The sequence below is a fragment of the Protopterus annectens genome, chromosome 11.part0, assembly GCF_019279795.1.
Source record: "Protopterus annectens isolate FY-2018-M chromosome 11.part0, PAN1.0, whole genome shotgun sequence".
Lineage (NCBI taxonomy): Eukaryota > Metazoa > Chordata > Ceratodontiformes > Protopteridae > Protopterus > Protopterus annectens.
Genome location: NC_056745.1, coordinates 1114581573 through 1114602719, shown reverse-complemented (window position 1 = coordinate 1114602719; position 21147 = coordinate 1114581573). Strand labels below are relative to the sequence as shown.

General features: G+C 38.1%; 1 protein-coding gene across 1 annotated transcript in view; it reads left to right on the top strand.

Moving 5' to 3' along the window:
• Positions 1–21147, top strand: part of LOC122815724 (pseudouridine-metabolizing bifunctional protein C1861.05-like) — an 871888-nt gene that overhangs the window by 286305 nt on the left and 564436 nt on the right. The window contains exon 13 of the mRNA XM_044088476.1: positions 14577–14705. Coding sequence (XP_043944411.1) covers positions 14577–14705 — 129 coding nt within the window. The remainder of the gene's footprint in view (positions 1–14576; positions 14706–21147) is intronic.

The following is a 21147-nucleotide window of genomic DNA, read 5'->3' as shown; positions in this document are numbered from 1 at the left end:
CCCAGAGCCATATCCAACACTGGGTGACCTAGGCAGCTCCCTAGGCCCTGTGCTGATTGGGGGCCACCCAGTTGGCTTGGAGGGGTCAATAAAAATTCTTCCATAACTAGTATAAGCTGGAAGACGTCAATAAACACCACAGAGCATTAGGGCCTCACATGGGAGACTTCTGCAGGAACACTTAAAGGCTTTAGGACCTCACAGGAGACTTTCTGCAAGAATAGCAAGCCCTAGAAATTTCAGCATTAGGACATTGTCCTAATGTAAACCATTAGAGATTTTGAAAACGGCAGTCAGGGATTTGATATGGGTGGCTGCGAGACTGAAACAGAAGCTAAACAGCAGAGCAGCATGGAAGCCAGAGATTCAGGTAGAAACAGGAGCAGCCAGGTGGGGACTGAAACCATAAGTGCAGATTTAACAGTTGCAGTGTGTGTGTGTGTGTGTGTGTGTGTGTGTGTGTGTGTGTGTGTGTGTTTGTGTGTGTGTGTTTGTGTGTGTGTTTGTGTGTGTGTGTGTGTGTGTGTGTGTGTGTGTGTGTGTGTGTGTGTGTGTGTGTGTGTGTGTGTGTGCAAGTAAAATGCCCTTATTAGGAATGGCAGTTGGGTTAATTAACTTGCACAGGCTCAAACCATGTACCTTGATTATAGGTAATAAGACCCATATCTTGTATAAAGGGAGCATGTGTCCCATCGGCCTCCCTGGTTAACAAATGGGTATTATTATTTATCCCTCGTGGCTTGCTTCAAAAAGGTATGGATAGAGTAAATTTTCTGATTAAAATATCAGCTGATTTTTCTAAATCCTTATCATCATCGCAAAATCTATTTTGAAGCTCCACTAATTCAGCCTGATTTATTTTTAAAACATCTACCTTTTATCCCACCATTCATCAGTAAACTGTTTGACATCTCTCATAGCTTCTTCTTTTATACTGTCTCATTTTAGTACAGAAATGCTTCACCATCTTCAGCTTATTCACTTGATTTTTCTAATGTTCTCTTCAGCCATTCAACAAGCATCTGCTTTTTCAAAGAGGCAATTCGACGCCACCAGTACCACTATAGTTTCAGTCCATCCAAATCACCCAAAAATCCCCAGAGGTGCTTTATCAGAAATCACAATTAGATGGATGTGCATTGACTTAACCATAAATTCATGTTCTGTTGGAAAAAGGGTTTTGTTTCTGGAGTCTAGAGTTGAATCTATTCAAATATTTTTTTTTATTATGTGCAAATTTGTATAACAGTTGAGTTAACATTAAAACCCATGACCCTAACATAAATACCCACAAAATGATCCAATCTTTAAAGCTCTTAATGCCCTCAGTATACCTCACACTTCTTTAACTGTATTCTCATCTCCCATAAATACTGACAAATTCTCCATAAACCCCAGCATCAAACTCAACTTAATTTGAAATTTTTGCTTGTCTTGTCTGATGGCAACTAGAACTAAAATGTAAACACATGTCTCTCTGATACACTCTAATTCCTACTTGACATCATCATTCATATTTCATAACTTCTTCACTACAATGACTTAGGCATGTCTTGCTCCCATATAGATGGATAGTTCTCATGAGGCCCAGTAACCTCTCATTAATGCCTCATGTTCTTGTCAGTCTAGGTGGTTTTCCTTTAATGCTATTACTTAAATTTAGCTGTCTTAAATAAACAAAAACTTTATTTTTAAGGAGGTATTTAACCCTTTTAACATTCCAGGTAGCAATGCTCATGTTTTTGTTTTGTAAAACAAATTGTCAGGGCCAGGCTTGGAAACTCTGGGGCTTAATTTGAGACAGGTTTGGGGAGCCTCCAAGCCACAACCATCTCATCACTGAGACCCCGCCCATTCATTCTCCATAATCTGTCAAACAACCACAAAGTTTATTAGGAACAGACCAAAAATATGAGGCAGATGTCTGGCCATTCTGTGAGTGTCTGGACACTTGAAAGGTATGGTACAGGAAGACCCCGGGTTAAGGACAAGATTCTGTCCTTGAGTCAAATTTGTATGTAAGTCAAAACATGTACATGGAACATTCTACTGTACTGTACTGCAACAGTACAGTAGAACATTCCATACAACAAATATGTTAAACTTCCCTCTTTTTAAGCTTCACTTCACATTTCTGTACCATAGGCATCACCCAGAAATGTTTTCCACTCTTTTCTGAACTTTCAGACCTCTGCCAGAACTTCTACCGTCATCTAGACCCTAGTGAGCCACAATGCCATTTGCCCATTCTACTATACAGTACAGTGGCTGCTTCAATACAGTGTACTGCACAAGCCAGCAGTCTTGACCAATCACATCACCAACACAGTGATCTCTTAATCGATTGGATCTCTTGTTCTCCGTAAAGGGGGAAGTAACTGCTCTAACAATACGTGTGAGCAGCTTCACGAATGGGAAAAAGGAAGGTGCAACAGAATTCTTCATTTTATGGCAAGATTTAAGCAACTTTAAAGATTTTTATTTATTTTCACGTTATTTCCAACATTGCGGCAGCCCGTTCTTATCTATGGGTCGTCTGTAAGTCAGATGTCTGTAACTCAGGGACTGCCTGTAATTAGTTTATAAATGCCTATACTGTATTTACAGCATACTTCTCAACTTCTTTGCTCAAGAATTCTAGATAAAAAGAAAATAGAGGGAACAAATCTACAAAATCATGGATAATTTTTTTTTTAAATATTACTGTATGTCACATAAAAAGCTAATGGAATAACAGGTTTTGCATCAACATGCATTTTCTGACAAATATGAAATACTGAAGTCTGGCATTATTCACAATTGGTTTCAGTTTTGATTGCAATCCACAGTAATTGACCAGAAAATCAAAAGTTCTATGAGGGACAGGGCAAAAATATCAGACAAAATCAATCTGGGAAGATCTGTGAAAAAAGAGACAACTAAGTGTAGCAAACCATTGTTAAGCTGCTTGCTTTGGTGTCAAAGTAGAAGAAATGTTTTTTTCTCTCTCTTCTTCAAAGTAGTACTTGGGGCAGAAAGGGCAGTGGTACAGCAGGTATTTAAATAAAGTGTCTGACACATTCAAAATGAATTGTAAACAGGTTGCACTGATTACAGTGTCTGCTGTGAAAAGGAGCACAGACTGGACTGCTGAAGTGTGGAGAAACAAGCAAGTAGAAGCACGAGGTGAAAGTAAATTAGGAGATAAATGTGACTTGAAGCAAAAGGATTTTGCTGTAAATTTTTGGTTCTGAAGAGCACTGTGGAAAATGGTAGAACTCTTTTGCTGTGTAAACATTGGACATATACATTCAATTGCTATTTTCAGTGCTACTTCATTCTGATCTTCTGCCTTTACATCCTAATGAATGGGATTAATGTGAATATACTCCTCAGGCAACATAAATGCTGCAAGAATATTGCACAATGTACTGTTTTAACCCTCTCTGGAGCTTTTTGGATAAATACAGTTTTTTTGTAAATTTTGCCTGAAGTACAGTGTAAGAGCAGAGAGATGTACTTCGACTTATTAGCCACAACTTTTAAAAGCTTTTAAATGCTTACAAATGCTCATGAATGTCATGAATATTACAATGGTTGTGCAACTTTAATTCTGATTGCAACATGTGGTTTAGAGATTCTTATTTCTTAACAAAAAGAGCTTTTTAGAGAGAATTGCAAAAAATTTTGAAATGTAAGAAATGGATACAAAACCAAACCAGAAAGATAAGCAAGATTTGATGCTGTTGACTGAAGGTTTTTGGATACTCCTTGTTGGTCACTCTCACTTTTAGCATTTTATGAATATTAATGAATTGACGATCTCTTAAAGATTATTACTCTGTTGGTACATTGCATATGGATACGTTGGTTTTGTGTATTGTTTTAACTCATTAACACCCATGTGGTATGGAATGTCACACCTCTTACACTCTCTACACACATACTTGCATTCTAGAGCATTTTCTGAAAAGTCATCTTAAAAAGCATAATATAATCGAGGCTCTTCTACTGTGAGATATCCTACATTAACAGTCTTAGTGTCATTTCACAAGCTTGGTTGCCAACTGGCTCACTGACAGAACCCATACTGTGAAAGTTGCAGACTCCAAATCTGACTTCAAACCAGTGACAAGTGGAGTACCACAGGGTTCAGTCCAGGGTCCTCTCCTGTTTGGCATCTACTTCTCTGAAGTAAGGGCTAACACAGAGGGCCCCTGGCTGATGAAGTTCACAGATGACTGCAAATTAGGTTCCCAAACAACATGGACATCCTGCAGAAGGGTCTCACTGAGAAAGATGCCTGGTGTCAGAGCCATGACCTCAAGCTAATGCCAAAAAGTGCATTGTCATCCCCTTTGGTAAAAACTTTGTACCCATGAACTACCACATAGGCACCAGTCCATTTAACACCAAAGGTGTGATAAGAGACCTTGGTACTCAGGTGGACAGTAGTCTCTCTTTTGATAATCACATCACCACAGTAGTCAGGAAGTCCTTCTATGTGGCACACCTTATCATGAAAGGGTTCTCATCCAGGAAAAAAAAGGTCATTGTTCCCCTCTACTCGGCTCTCATTAAACCAATTATTGAGTACAGCGCCCCTTTTGGAATGTACCTCACAAGACATCTGCAACAGCTGGAAAGGCCACAGAAGTACCTCACAAAGAGGATTATGGGCCTCAAATAGACGCCCTACACTGACCGTTTGAAAAAACTCCAGCTTTACTGCATAGCATATCGCCTACTCCGAGGTGATCTCTGCCTAACATACAAAGCCATGTCAAACCCAGGGCTGTTGGACATCCTACACCTAAAGAAATCCCAATCTGAGGTGCACACTCTAGGGACCTAAACCTTGTCACCACAATAAACAGAACATGCTGGAGAGATAGATTCCTGTCCCGGAGACTTCCCATACTCTGAAACAAGCTACCCATCTATGTCAAGCAGAGTTCCTCATTAACACTCTTCAACAGAAATCTTGATGAGTGGATGGGAAATAAGAAATTCCCTCCGGGGATCACTTCTATGGCTCTGCTCGACAGGGGCACAGGAAAATAACTTTCTTGGGTGGCGAAAGCCAGGGGACTTTTTGGCTAGGCTTACATAGGCCCTTGGGCCGATAGCCTAGTACCTAGCTATGAACCTATGAACTACTTGCCCTTTCTAATCCTTCCTATTACAAGCCAGTAAGTCACTTAGTTAAAGAAATTGTATCCGAAAAGGGTCTGGACACCATAAGGAGCTGTGTGTGTTAACAGGAAATATAAGGAGCTGTGTGTGTTAACTGGAAGTATAAGGAGCTGTGTGTGTTAACAGGAAGTATAGTAAAAAGGCACTATAGGCTTAAATGAGTTAATAATCTCTTGTAGGTCACTTCTTATTTTTTAATGTATTTCAGGATGTCTAGGATTATTGAACAAATGGTATACTAATAGACTTCAGCTTGAATCTTAGAACTGATATGATAGGTTTATATTTTTAATTTTGGGGGGTAGGCATATGATTATAATAGCATGCATGAAACAATATTTTTAATGCTGATTAGTTTGACTTTATTTGGTTGAGTTTTCGAGCTTTACCACTTATATTTTTAACTCCTAGTTTTATAATATTAGTCATCTTGAAAAATCTGTACCCAAAGGTTTTCTTTTTTTTCAAGCTATTGGGTCCAGGACACAATTTAATTTGAGAATGTTTCCCACATATTTAGAACTAATATTAGCATTATTATTATATTCTCATTTTTATTTTCTTCAAACAGTAGTAATTTTTCAAATCATGAGATAGATTAACAGTTTTTTGATAAAATTGGAAAAACACATTTAGAAAGCAAAAAGAACAAAGTGATATAAAAATATTACTGGCATAGTTGAAGAAGAATGTATACTCATATAAGATTCATGAGGTGACATTAATGAAATGAATGAATATTCTAAAAGGAGATAAGAAGTTATGCTAAAATAGGTAAGAGCAAGGAAAAGAAAGACAGAAGAAAGCAAAGTTTCAGAAGAAAATGTTTGTCAGATGTACAGGAGCATGAGTGTTTAGTCGCAAATATGATTTTTTTTTCCAACTTATATTTTATTGCATTTTCAGATTTAAATGTTAACAACAATGACAAAAAAAAACAATATGCAATGAATGAAAATGAAAAACATACAGACATTTAACATAAATCGCCTATATCATCCTGTCATGACAGAAGAAATAAAAACTGGTTATCTACTGTATAGAAAATGATATAAGCCGACACAATAAGACAGTTTTCTAAATAAACTGAGGTAATATAGACATAACATTAGGAAATAAAAGGTGACCAGTAGATAATATAAGAAGTAAATTAAACATTTGAACTCAACTATTTACAACTGTACAAATAGTGCCACTAATAGTTGAGAGATAAACTTTTACTAATCATATGTTATTTTACAATGAATTATGCTGCCTAGAGATTTTATTTCAAAGTTATTAGAGAGAGGGTCTTCCATACAAATATGATTTTAATAGTTATTTTATTAAAGAAGGAAAACAGGAAAAGGAGATGAGGAAAAAGTAATAAAATGGAGTGTTACAGATGAAAGGTTTGGGACCATTAATTTTGCTGAACAAATGTTAAAAATATTCAAGATAAGCCTTCTAAAAGAAAATAAAACATGGATGAATATGACATATTTTTAAACTTAGCCAAGGCTTTCAATATTTTCCCTCAATTCTCTATAGACTTAATCCTATGTATTACAAATTTAATCCATATTTGATTAACTGGGTTAATTGTTGGCCAAACTCGGTGTGTTTCAATCCAAGGTATGCAATCAGAAGACTTACCTATAACCTCAGATGTACCACAGGGTTTAGTTTAGGGACCTTTTTTGTTTAACTTAGTATTCTCAACTATTTTCAACCCACCCTATCAGCAATCATTGTTGGTTTGCTAAGAATGCAGACAGTTGGCAAAGTAGGTTCTATAGCCAATTCAGATGAAGATTACATCATTTAGTATGTTTTTAAATACACTTTCTGACTGGGCAAATAAAGTGGGACTGTGTTTTCATCAAACTAAACATCAAGTTGTTTACTTCTGCAAGCCATCCATAAAACACTCAGTAAATCCAAACAGTTGCATTCTTGAAGCTGTATATGAGTACAAAGATTGAGGTTTTTCAGATTTTTCCTTTGATAGACATGTTGACTATATTCGAAATAGAGCTCTCATCCATATGGGACTAACACTTAAGTTAATATCTTTAAGGGAAGAATACAAGCTTAAAAGACTTTATAAAACACATATAGACCACACCTCTCAACCTCTTAGAACAGGAAACCTGGACAAAGCTACAAATAATGGAGGAACCAAGGCCCATAAAATAGGGACAACTTTTAAATATTGCATTTACAAACATAGAAATGTGATAGAATAAGAGGTTTTGCATTAGCATGCTTTTTCTGAAGGGAATGAAGTCTGAACTTCAGATGCCTGTCATTATATTCTGACTTAAATTGTCAATACTTTGCCAGCGATGTACCAGAAAACAAAGATTTTATGAGGATGATATCGAAAATATGAGGTAGAAATCTGAGCATGCTGCAAAAATCTGTACAGTTGAGAGGTATGAAGACTGGTCTTAGATGGTCTTTCATGTGTTGCACTTTCTGCCCCCCCCTGCAGAAACATACCATACATATTTTAGAGTTTTAGAGTTTTAAAAAGGAAGATAGGAATACATTTCTTCTCTTCCCAACCTGAGAACAAGTCAAAACAAACAAGTAGTGTAGGTTACCGTATTAGTCAGGTCTATTTTTAATAGTAACTATCAAGCAAACAGAAACTACAGTTATCCGGCATCTACCAATCACAGTGGGTGCCAGTTAACTGAGAGTTTACTGTATTTTGATAGTTGTAAAAAAATTGACATGTTTTGTCTTCACTATAGACACACTCAGGGTTAGGCAAATTGCATTTAAAGCCTATAAGGCAGTATTTAATCTGGAACTGTTCAAATTCTCAAAAGTCTAAGGAGCAAATGTTTAACCCAAACAATTTCAATATTCAGATTAAAATTGCACAAGATATACATCCGTCAGGGAATTTAGAAACATTTAAGGTAAACCTCAATAACTGGATGGGAAAGAATGTTGTTGATTCAACTTCACTGAATCTGTATTCCTCTGCAAACGTCAGACTTGAACACACTGCCTTAAATCTATGAAGTAAGGAGAGGAAAGAGAGAGCAGAGTAAGAAAAAAAAATAAAAACATAGATCTACCAAGTGATGAAACTTATCTCATAGATCTACCAAGTGATGAAAACTTATCTCATAGATCTAGCAAGTGATGAAAACTTATCTCATAGATCTACCAAGTGATGAAAACTTATCTCATAGATCTACCAAGTGATGAAACTTATCTCATAGATCTACCAAGTGATGAAACTTATCTCATAGATCTACCAAGTGATGAAAACTTATCTCATAGATCTACCAAGTGATGAAAACTTATCTCATAGATCTACCAAGTGATGAAACTTATCTCATAGATCTAGCAAGTGATGAAAACTTATCTCATAGATCTAGCAAGTGATGAAAACTTATCTCATAGATCTACCAAGTGATGAAAACTTATCTCATAGATCTACCAAGTGATGAAACTTATCTCATAGATCTACCAAGTGATGAAACTTATCTCATAGATCTACCAAGTGATGAAACTTATCTCATAGATCTACCAAGTGATGAAAACTTATCTCATAGATCTACCAAGTGATGAAAACTTGTCCATGTACTTATTAAACGAGTCTTTAAAATATTGTTTCAAATGTAATGAAAGTTTTGACGATAATTGGGAAATAAATTCTGTTAGTAAACAAGGAATAGATTCTCTGAATATAAACATTCTTAGGGCAGGGTACAGCTGACAGCATCTTCAAACTGGAAAGGAAAACAGAAGGGAAAAGGAAAATAAACCCTCAGATGAGAAAATGTAGATGGAAATGAAATAAAAATTAGTTTTGGAACAACTGTTAATGGATTAAAAAGACAACGAGCAAGCAAAAAATAGTCAGATTGAACTTTTTTTATCAAGCAAAAAAACTTGTATATGAACAACTTTTAATTAATTATAGATTACCTGAGTATTTAAGTTATGAGGTGATCAGAAATTTAGAGGAAGTGAAGCCTATGAAAGTTAAAATCTCAAAATTAGATCCCAAGAGATGCACAGAAGAAAGCAGTATACATAAAGGACACCGTGAGGAGGAGAAGAAATGTGTAATGAAAGAATGTAACGAGAAAAAACAAACAAATGTAAATCTAGAGAGAGAGAAAGAAGTGGTTAAACAAGCAGGACAGGAAAATGAAGGGAATTCTGAAATGAGAAGTGATGAGGATAAGATTACAGGCAAAAGTAAAAATACAAAAGGGAATTATGACAAAAAGTTCATTGGAGTTGGGAAAGTTCAGAAATAAACCCGGAAAGACTTATTCAGGTCTCGATGATTGCTTGATCAAGTCTGTGAGATGCATAATCTGTACCACATAATCACTCTCGATTCCAATTTATGTTATTTTTTGTTAGATCTGTTGTTCAGTTAGTTATTTTAAGGGTGTATGGAGTAGTTTTTTAATTTTGTATTTGATTTTACAGTAATAAAATAGTTTTAAAAATACCCCAAGGAGTGCAAGTTTTTATTCAAGCCAATTCATCTGCATGCTTTTAAAGTGTATTTATTTATAACCTGTTAATACTGTTTATTATGCCAGAACTTTGATAAATATGGAAAATCTAGCCTGTTTTCCTAGTGAGAGTAGAGGATTTTAGTGTATGCAAGTCTCAAAGACATCAAGAAAGTGTGAGTTTGTAATTAGTTCACTAACATCTGTGTGATTCTTTAACTGGATTTGACCTTGCTGTACTGTGAGAGCAGCAGTAGAGTACATTGCACTGTATAGTGACAGCTGGTGTGTATGGTGTGAATAACTGTTGTCTAACGTTCCTTACATTCATCTTGGTCCCTTGCATGGTTTGCAGGGTTGCTAAAGTTTGCTACTCATAGCTGTTGTTTGTTTGTAACTTTTTTGTTGGCCCCCAGGTGAGTTATTTCAACTGCTGTAGTTATAATATCTAAGTATGCTCCTAGCCCCATTAATTGGCATTATCAACAGCTATTTATACTTATGTTTCCCTTTATATTTTGCTAATTGTCAGTAACTATATCTGACTGCATCTAAGCACATGGTAAAAGACTCTGATAAATCCCAGAAAACAGTCATAGTGTGACAACCAAGCATTTTGACTCTTGTGTTTGTATTTTGTGGTATCCAAGAAGCAGTCATGTGGCATATGAACCTGTTTACTCTTTGAAGTGGTGTGTGTTTTGTGGAACCCCAACTAAACTCTCTCCATTCTATTAGTAGTAGATGAGCCTTGAAGTATGTAAAACACTCTCCAAAGCCAAGAACACAGCATCCATGGGACCTGACAATATGCCAGACTGCATTCTACACGAACTACAGAATGAACTGGCACCCTACCTAAGTACCATGTTCAGTCATAGCCTCACCTCAGGCTTTGTGCCCACTGAATGGTACACCGTGATGGTTATCCCACTCCACAAAGGGGGAGCCATGACTGACCCTGGGAACTACCGCCCCATTAGCCTGACGAGCCTGGTCTGCAAGGCCATGGAATGTATCATCATGGAACTCATAAACAAAGACATTGGTAATCTCCAAACTCTGGTCCCTACCCAGTTCGGATTTGTAAAAGGCAGATCATGTCTCCTAAACCTAGCTGACTTCTTTGAAGCATTCACCAAAGCCATAATTGAGGGTAAGGTTGTTCATACAGCTTATCTAGATCTCGCCAAGGCTTTCAACACCATCCCCCACTCTGTAATTATAGATAAGCTCACTAAACTAGGTATAAATCCCTATGTCACAAGATAGGTTGCCAACTGGCTCATGGACAGAACCCACACTGTGAAAGTAGCAGATTCCAAAACCGACATTCAGACCAGTGACAAGTGGAGTACTACAGGGTTCAGTCCTGGGTCCTCTCCTGTTTGGTATCTACTTCTCTGATGTACAGGCTAACACAGAAGGTCTTTGGCTAACAAAGTTTGCAGATGACTGCAAACTAGGAGCCATAATCGAAACTCCTAATGATGTGGACATACTACAAAAGGCCTCACTGAGACAGATGCCTGTTGTCAAAGCCATGGCCTGAAGCTCAACACTAAAAAGTGTATTGTCATCCCCTTTGGTAAAAACTCTGTACCCATGAACTACCACATAGCTGGTAGTCTACTTAACACCAAAAATGTGATGAGACCTTGGGACACAGGTGGACAGTAGTCTCTCCTTTGATAATCACATCACCACAGTGGTCAGGAAATCCTTCTACGTGGCTCACCTCATCACAAATGGTTTCTCATCCAGAAAAAAAGAGGTCATTGTTCCCCTCTACTCATCACTCATTAGACCCATTATAGAGTACAATGCCCCTTTTGGTATGTACCTCACAAGACATCTACAACAACTGGAAAGGCCACAGAAATAACTCACAAAGAGGATTACTGGCCTCAAACAGATGCCCTACGCAGACCGTCTCAAAAAAACTCCAGCTTTACTTCGTCGCATATCGCCTACTTAGAGACGATCTCTGCCTAACATACAAAGCTATGTCAAACCCAGAGCTGTTGGACATGCTCCAAATCCCAATCCCTCTGAGCTACATGCTCTAGGGACCTAAACCTTGTCACCACAATAAACAGAACATGCTGGAGGGATAGATTCCTGTCCCAGAGACTTCCCATACTCTGCAACAGACTACCTATCTATGTCAAACAGAGCTCCTCATTAGCACTCTTCAAGAAAAATCTTGATGATTGGATGGGAAATAGGAAATTCACCCCAGGGATCATGAGTGTGGCTCTGCTTGACAGGGGCAAAGGAAAATAATTTTCTTGGGTGGCGAAAACCAGGGTACATTTTTGGCTAGGCTTATATAGGCCCTAGGGCCAATAGCCTAGTACCTACCTATGAACCTATGTGTGGCATCTGAGCCAACCATTGCTGGCATCTGAGCCTGCTATTCTAGAGCAAAATGTGTGTAATTTTACTTGCACTTCAGCCATAATCCTCTTATCATTATGCAGACTACTCTCATATCTTACATTGTTTACTTTATAATACCTCCATAGCCTTCAAACTATTGTTATTTTTCTGAATTTGTGTAATATACATAACTCTATCTGTGTGCTACTCTTGAATTTAATTGAAATACCTAATGTCTTCCCCAGAAGTATAACTAGCTGAGACTTGACTGAGCAAACCGACTTATCATGTATTTGTGGCCACTGTTTGCTGAAATTAAATTTTTTTCATCCACGAGTTATATGTACAGTAATCATGCTGGTTGCCGTGTTAAATGATCAACACACAAATGCTGACCAAAAAATATCAACTCTCCATTATACTGACAACACAAATTATGGGCCCCAACTACATAAAAAAATCAGTTTTCCAATGTATTACCCATTGTCCTTCCACATATTCATCTTACATTTGTCTGAACAGTAGCAGTATTATAGCAAGATATTTTTTAAGGTAAGGTTAGGAGCAAGAGCAGGGTTGGGATTAGCCCCCCCCCCCCCACACACACACACACACTTTAGTAATGAGTGCTGACTCTAACTCTAACCTTAAACATGTACATTACCTTAAAATAGCACTTGCCTTAACACTACCACTACAGAAAACAGTTTGGATGGTTTCACCCCACACACACACACACACACACACACACACACACACACACACACACACACACACACACACACACACACACACACACACACAGTAAATCTATCCCCTTGCCTAACCTAAAGCACATATACTTCCATATGTACAACATCTATCCCCTTATCCTAACCCTAAACCATATGCACTACATCTATCCTCTTAAATCACCTATACTCTAACCCCCAACACACACACACACACACACACACACACACACACACACACACACACAGCCGTACAAAACCCCACTTGCCTTTGTTGACCATAGTGATAGTCATTCCAACAGATGTTTGCACAAACTGGCTGCCTGTTGCACAAACATCATTACAGTTCACTTGGTTTTAATGCTCACTTGTTCAAAAATGTGAACTGCAACTGTATATGGTTTCTTTCATTTCTTTAAATGCCATTTTCTTGAACTTTTGTTGATTATTGTTTAGTTGAATTTCTGAGAACAGCATTTAGTGGAGAAAAAGGAAATGTGCCCCCCCCCACTGTGCAATCTTGGAGTTGGTATAGATAAGTGGCAGGGGGTGCAGAGATGTAGGATAGCTTGTCCCCAGCAAAAAGAGGCTGTATTATGTTTTTTTTTTTTTTTTTTTTTTTTTTTTTTGTGGGGAGGTTTTAATGATTTATCCAAACCCCCACTGGTTTCATGTTTGTTTTTTTTTCAATTAATGAGTTTCAATCAATTTTCATTCAATTAAATGAAACAGATCATATACATATATATACATGTGTGTATTTTGGTTTTACTACTATAAAATGGTTGTGGCTGATAGAGACTGGGTTGTCCAGTCCACTTATCTCCCCTTAAATAAAAAAATAAAGTCTGAGGAGGGAGGGATTCAGATGATGCGTGACCATTTCAGAGGCCTAATTTGTAAGAAGTAACACTGGAAGAAGACTTTAGGAGGACAAGAAAAAAACCAGGGTTAGCTGACCAAGAAAAGCCATTTCCAGTAAACATGGGTATCTGCTTTTTTGTGGAAGGAATTAATGGCAGTCCAGCTGTTCAACTGGTAGGAATAAGGGCACTACTACAGAATAGGTTCAGAAGGTCTGCAAAGGTGAAAGGTAGACAAGTTCTTTTTTCTGTTATCTCTTGGTGGCCTACAAATAAGTATAGTGATAATGACTGAGGAGTACAAGAATAACAAAGCTGATGCAATGAAATGAAGAAACAGACATAGGAAAAGGATGGGAAATGGGTAGAAAATGTGATGCAAAAACATAAGTTAACCTTAGGGAGAATAAGGTATGAGGTATGATAAATAGTAAAACAACTTGGAGAGCAACTAAAGGTGAATGCAATTGTAAAAAAAAAAAAAAAAAAAAAAAAGACTGTGTCTTTCCATAGAAAATTTAGAAAAAATGGCTGATGGTAGACTCAAAACTGTTGTTTGTTTTTGTTTGATAAATATTTATTCTAAATACCTTTACTTTTAAACTGGTCATGTATATATTCATTGATTTAGTCAGTCAGTTAGTTAAATGTATCTGTCTGCTGAACAACGGCTTCTAATATACTGCTGTCTCATGAAAAGGAGGCATTTTCTGCAATGAAGTCTCAAGTTTAAAGACAGCATGCAGAAGAGTAAAACCAAAAAGTTGGGTTATAGGTGTTAATTAGATATTCCAAGTAAAAGTTTAAATAGACTAAGGAAGGATACACTTTACTGATCCTTTCAAAAAGGCAATTCCAATATAAATGTTGTGGTACAATGCTCCTATAATTTCTTGTTGTAGTTTTAGAACTCTAACCAGTGTTTTTATTTATTTTTTATTTTTTAGGACATGGCTGGTGTTGCCCGTTTTCAGGACCACAGAACAGCAACATATTGTGCTGTCATTTCTGGCAGTGGAGAACTGAAGTTGGGTTTGGGTGACATGGAGATCCACCAGCAGATAACGGAGCAGTATGTAAGGGGCCCAGTCTTGTATATTTGCTTTATTGGTGGAATATGTGGTTTGTAATCCTTCAAACATCTTTCTTAGTTGTAACATTTTAGTAAAAGTGAGAAACATTTCATTTTGCATATAACTGAACTATGTCAATCCAATAACCAAATACAAAATGGGCACATGCAGAGCAAGGGATAGGGTGTTAATTATGGTGTGTACACACCAGTCACAATTTTTTAAAATGTCCAGACTGTTTTGATTCCATTTTAATGCTCATTAAATTTCAAAATTGTGTCTTTAAAGTACTTATGCATATGTGTCTGCACTTAAAGCTTGTGTGCATTTGTAACTCTTCCAAACAGCATTTACTGTAAATGTCACATGCTTTAGTATTCAGTTATCACTTATACATTTATATATATATTAATAAGGAGCATAAAGCAGTTATAATTCCTGGTTTGCTCCCATGATATGAATAAGGTCAGCAGTTACATGTTGCTAGGACACACATTGGTCAGAAGTGACATGCTCTGGGAAATACTTGGCTCAGAAGTGACATGCTTCAGGACATCCATAGATGGGTCAGAAGTGACATGTATTAGACAAGTGATTCCAGGGACTGTAGATGCCCTTAATCAGATACATTTAACAGTCCTTGCTATTCTTTCTGAGCATTTAGTACTCACCAGGGTCGTGCATGATAACACTGATGTAAGTTTGTGTCCACCCATCCAGTGAACAAAACTAGCCTTAAGGGTAGTCAAAGGGCATGAGTCAAGTAGCATGTTTTAGGGCACGCATGAATCGACATTAATGATGTACTCCCAGGGCATGCAATGGGCAGGACTGACATGCTCCCAAGAAATGCAATGGCCAGGATTGACATGCTTGAGCAATATGCATGGGTCCAGGACTGACATGATCCAGGAACATGCATGAGTAAGGCGTGACATGATCTACAGAAATGCAAAGGTCAGCAATGATGTGCTTCTGGGACATGCATGGATGAGGATTCACAAGCTACATGGTTCAAGACTGACATGCTCTCAGGCCATGCATTGGTCATGAGAGACATGTTTCTGAGATGTGTAGGTCAGTAGCGCCATGCATGGTATACCTGCTCTCAGGGCATACATGGACAAGGAATGACATCAGAAGTGACATGTTTCTGAGACATGCACTCATCAGTAGTTACATGCTCCTAGGTCATACATGGGTCTGTAGAGACATGTTTCTGAGTCATGTGTGCATCAAGAGTAGCATGTTGCATGGGATAGTACTTTCATTGTCCCAAGAGAGGCATGAGGTAGGAATTACAGTGGCTGGGCCATAAATGGATCATAATGGACACGCTCCCAGGATACACTTGGTTAAGGAGTAACACCTGGGATATATGTGTATCAGTAGTGACATTCTCTGGGATTTAATATGGTGCCAGGACTTTTGTACCTTGAATATGGGCTAAAAATACCATTCTAGCACTGACTATATCTTTTCTACCCCCTCCCCCTAGTATGCCCTTTCAGACTGTCTTGATGTGGTTTAGTAGAGAAGGTATAACATGATAAGTATTTATAGCAAACAAGCAAACATTTTTTTCCTTAATAGAAAGTACCTTCTGCCTGCTTCTTAAATTAAGGTAGCCAGATCATTTTAGAAAAGTTTCTGTTCTCTTAGGACTTACTCAGGGACAAGGCAGGGAGAATCAAGGGTAAGGCAGACCAACAAGGTGCACTGGACAGTAATTTGTAAATGGAGGATAGGCTGAGCTACAAGGACCTAGAGGTGAATGAAAATAAAGAAGCTATGACAAAGCTGAGAAACAGCTGGATGTCAGAAAATGATATATAGGGAAAGAAGGAGTTTGGGGATGGAACATGAGCAGGGTATATCTTTATAGTCTAGGACACCTGGGAAAATAAGGAGTAAAAGATGGACTGAGGAAAACCACGGAGAGATGTGAGAAACCGAGGGCAGACATATGGCATCTGTGACAGTACTGCCTACAGACGAAGGAAGTGTTGAAAGAGGCAAAGAAGGTATGGCAAGGGGAATGTCACCAAAAGGGAGATAAAAGTAGCTGTGCTTATCAGGGCTAAAAACAGGAGACAGTCGGTGAAAGAAGGGGCAGAGGGTAAAGATTGTTAATGGTGGTCTGGATTAAAAGAAATAGCAAGGAAATGGAAAAAATATGGAATTAAAGAATCTTTAGAGAGTGTGTACCAGTATTGGTAAAGAAGCAGGAGGAGAGGTGGGGAAGGAAGAGAAGGCATGGAAGAAACGGAAATAAGCAGGGGAGGAGGTTATTCTGGTGTAGGAAAGAGACAGCAAAATAATTAAAAAATAAAAGAAGATCGGGATAGGTGGTGGTTTAGAATGAAAGTGAGGAAAGGTCAGCGGGGAAGGAAAACTGACATGGATCAACTAGAACACAGAATGTGGGATACAGGAATAGTGCCACCTGCCAAAACAGAATGGGAATTAGGGGCATGAGAAGTACTGAGGTCTATAATTTAAACATACAAGTTCCATAGCAAGCTTAGGGCATGAGGTTTGCATAACACTTTCAAAATGAAGACAGAGTAAGAGGATCTAAGTTGAGACAAATGATGAGGGACCTGATATAAGAGGAAGAGGGGAGCAAATGAAAGAATATAGGGGATGAGATATTAGATATTAGGACAGTACAGTGGTGGATTTATGATCGAAGCGTCAGAAGCGAGTCCATGATAGGCGAATCCCAAGTCTTGGTCCGGCGTCGGTTGTCGTCGCTGGTCAGTGTGCGCGTCAGTGCGACAGGGGGATGAAAAGGAGCAGCCGGCGCGTTTCAGATTGCTTTGTTGCCGCAGAAGCAGAGAAGCAAAGCAGTTCACAAGTGCCGATCCTTTAGCTCCTGAGTTTTTTCGAATTAATTCGGCCGAAATCTTCTCTTTTGGCTAAGTACCTTGAGAAACTTTTCTTGCCTCGGGTCGATCAATAGACAAAGTTAATAATTGCATTTCTTGTGGGAAGCAAATACCTCATAAAGATTTTCATTCTTATTGTATTCTTGCCTGAGCCCAGACATCACGGCGTCTCTGGTTGTCGGGTTTTGTGCTAGGTTCAAACAAGCGTACAATCAAGCATCGGGCGAATTCGCTGTGACATTATTTTGGCGGTGCAACTATACCATATCGTCAGGCAAGCAATCATCGGCAATGATTAAAAAGCGCCAAGGATAAGGACAGGCAATAAGGCCAACACCAGATACGAGGCCTCAGCAGCCTGCACGGTTCTCGGTTTTTCAGCCGGGTGCCTACGCAGCCCCTGACTACCGCTGGTTAGAAGTCTGGCGGCCTCGAGAACCCGAATCAGCAGCTGGGCCTCAAGCCGGTTCCATCTCACCCCTCGGACCTCAACCTGGCAGTGATCGAATTTTTGGACGAGGTTCCTGAAGGCCTTGGTTGTATTTCAAACCGACAACTATCTTTAATAAGTCTTATTAAACAAAGCCCCTTAAAGTTAGGAAACTGGGTCACAGACCCCCCCCACAGAGCCCTATGCCTAAAAACAGATGTAGATGGTTGAGATGGTAATTACCTTATTTTATCAAGGCAGGGCTCACAACTGACAAAAGAGCCTGAACTGAGAGGAGGTCATCCTTCCTCTCCTGACCAAGCATGGCATCTAGCTTCCTAAAACCCAGGTACCAGCCAATACACTAAAAGCTTTGAGTTCAACCCAAGAAGTGTATTTTACAACAAATATAACACGATGAACATGAGTACAGTTTGTACCTACCATAAAATGTAGATGTCGAGTGTATATACTACTGCAGTCAATTCTCTCCACCACCCCCTCATACATACAGGTGTTAGTTATAGCTCCACACATACATCAATCTATTGGATGCATGTCTATATGGTGTATTTGCTAACAGCTAGTACTATTGTTATCAGAAGTTATTTTTGCATAGTTATTTGTATTGCTCCTAGTTGGGGGCACCTGACATCTCTTGACAAGAAAAAACTGAGAAAAATAGTGTTGGCACCTCTTTTATCCCTTATGAGCAGGAAGGGAGTAAAAGTAGTTACAATTTGGAGGAAGGTAGTGAAAGTGCAGTTTTTATAGTGTTATTCTCAGGAGGGGGGGTGATACAAGTAGAGGAAAAATGTGAGGAAGATCATGATTTGAGGTAAAAGGAAAAGAAGGGTGTCCACTTAAGAGATAGCTGGGATATATACGTAATCTGCATTGGGAAGGAGTCACTGAGGTATGTTTAAGTGGCGGTGGAGTTAAACAGACTATTATGTCAGTGTGCCGTGGTATAAAACAACAATATTTTGTTCATTATGTAAAGTATGATGTGTTGTGGGACAGCTATGATACACTTTTTTAAACAAACGGGTGCAAACATTAGTAATGAAGTTGATTATGCAAATATTAAAAGAAAGGATTTTACAAACATTCTGTAAAAGTAGTTGTAAAACAGATAAATATGCAACTGTTATCTTCATCTTTCCATATCATCAAAACATTTCTCTTCATTCAGATTCCTATGCCCCACAATCAGTCTTCACTAATGCCTGAGTAGTTTTACTAGCATCTCCCAGCCATATACTGTACATCTATATTTATATATGTATCTATAGCTATATTTATCTATCTATATATATATAAATATATATATATATATATATATATATATATATATATATATATATATATATGTATATGTATATATATATATATATATATATATATATATATATATATATATAGTTTTGTGACACCGCTCACCACCCTCACCTTGTACTTCTAATGTAATCCTTATGATAGGCATATATATAGCTATCACTGAAGCTGTTTTACACCCCACCTCTTAACTACAATATTAACATTTTCTTCTCTACCTAGCTACTCCCTCCACCTCCATTTCTTTGAATTTCTAATCACTAATCAGGTAGGATCATAGGATTGTAGGATTATAGGAGGTTACTAAGCTAATAGCCCTGGGGCCCTTACAAGCCTAGCCAAGAATTTATCTCCAAAAAAGAAACCTCATTCTGCACCTGTCACCCCTGTCAGTGAGGGACACAGGTGGAACCTCTTGGACACATTTATGGCTTCCCTTCCACTCATCAAAGTTGCACTTGAAGAGGGTCAGTGAGGTACTCTGTTTGATATATATGGGAAGTCTATTCCAGAAATGGGGCAGCCTCTGGGAGACAAACAGTTTTGTTGATGTCACATATCAGATTTAGGCCTTTCGAGCAGGTAATGTGCGAGGAGTTAGACTTGCGTATATGGAGCATCTCTAGTAGGGCAGGGTGTGATATTCCTTTGTAGGCAAGACACAGATCACCTCTGAGCAATCTGTATTATATCAAGTAGAGTGATAGTGATTTGAGCCTATCAGCAAAGAACAGATGTTGGCAGAAATGGATCCTCTTTGTGAGGTATTTCTGTGGCCTTTCCAGTTGGTGCAGTTGTTTAGAGAGGTACATACCAAACGGGGCATTATACTCAATTACTGGCCTAATGAGGCAGGAGAACAGAGAGGTAATAACCTCCTTTTTTCTGGATGCAGTCCCTTTACTTATGAGATGAACCAAGTAAAAGGCTTTTCTGACCACTGCAACTACATGATGGTCGAGTGTGAGATTGTTGTCAACCTGAGTACCCAGGTATGTCACTACAGGTTGTGTGGTTAGGGGGTTGCCATTAATGTGGTAATCAGTTGGGGTGATCTATTATCTGTTTGACAAAGTCAGTAATACACCTCTTCAAATAACTATACCCATGCAGTGTCTTCTGTCAAGGCTGTCAATTCTGGGCGTGCTTTCACAACCTGTGGTGGTAAGCAGCAGTTGGAGGTGGTCCACTAGACTCCATTTTCTTGTAGGTTTTGTCAATGTTATCTGTTGTAGTTTCATGTAGATGAATAAAACTGCCTCATTGGCATGGAATATATCTACACAAAGGAGCAAGGGTGCCTGATTGTAAAAAGACTTGCATTTGGTGACAGGCCTTACACCAGAGCAGGTCACATATACAGAGTGTTAAGCCTTTTGGAATTTGACCTCATGAGCCTGTTCCCTTGTATGTTTACCAAATAAAATCAGAAGGTAGTGATTTCTATCACTATAAATATAAAAATAGTCATAACACCTGTCTATTTGCAAATAAAAGTGCACATTTAATTAATAAAATACAACAAACAGTAGATTGATTAGTTTTTTCATCAGTAAAGTCAATTCCTCAGACTAACATGAAATCGTTAACTGCAGTGTTAAGATTACCTAGTAAAAAAATCAAGTGAGACAATAAGAACTAATGAAATAAAAATGTGATTGAAATGCAAGCAAAAAGTACTTGCTTCAAAGCATACAATTGTAAATCATTTGTCTTATCATAAAAACAATGAAGGCAAAAAGTAACATTTAGCAGCCATAAAAAATCTGAAGATTCAAGCAATGGT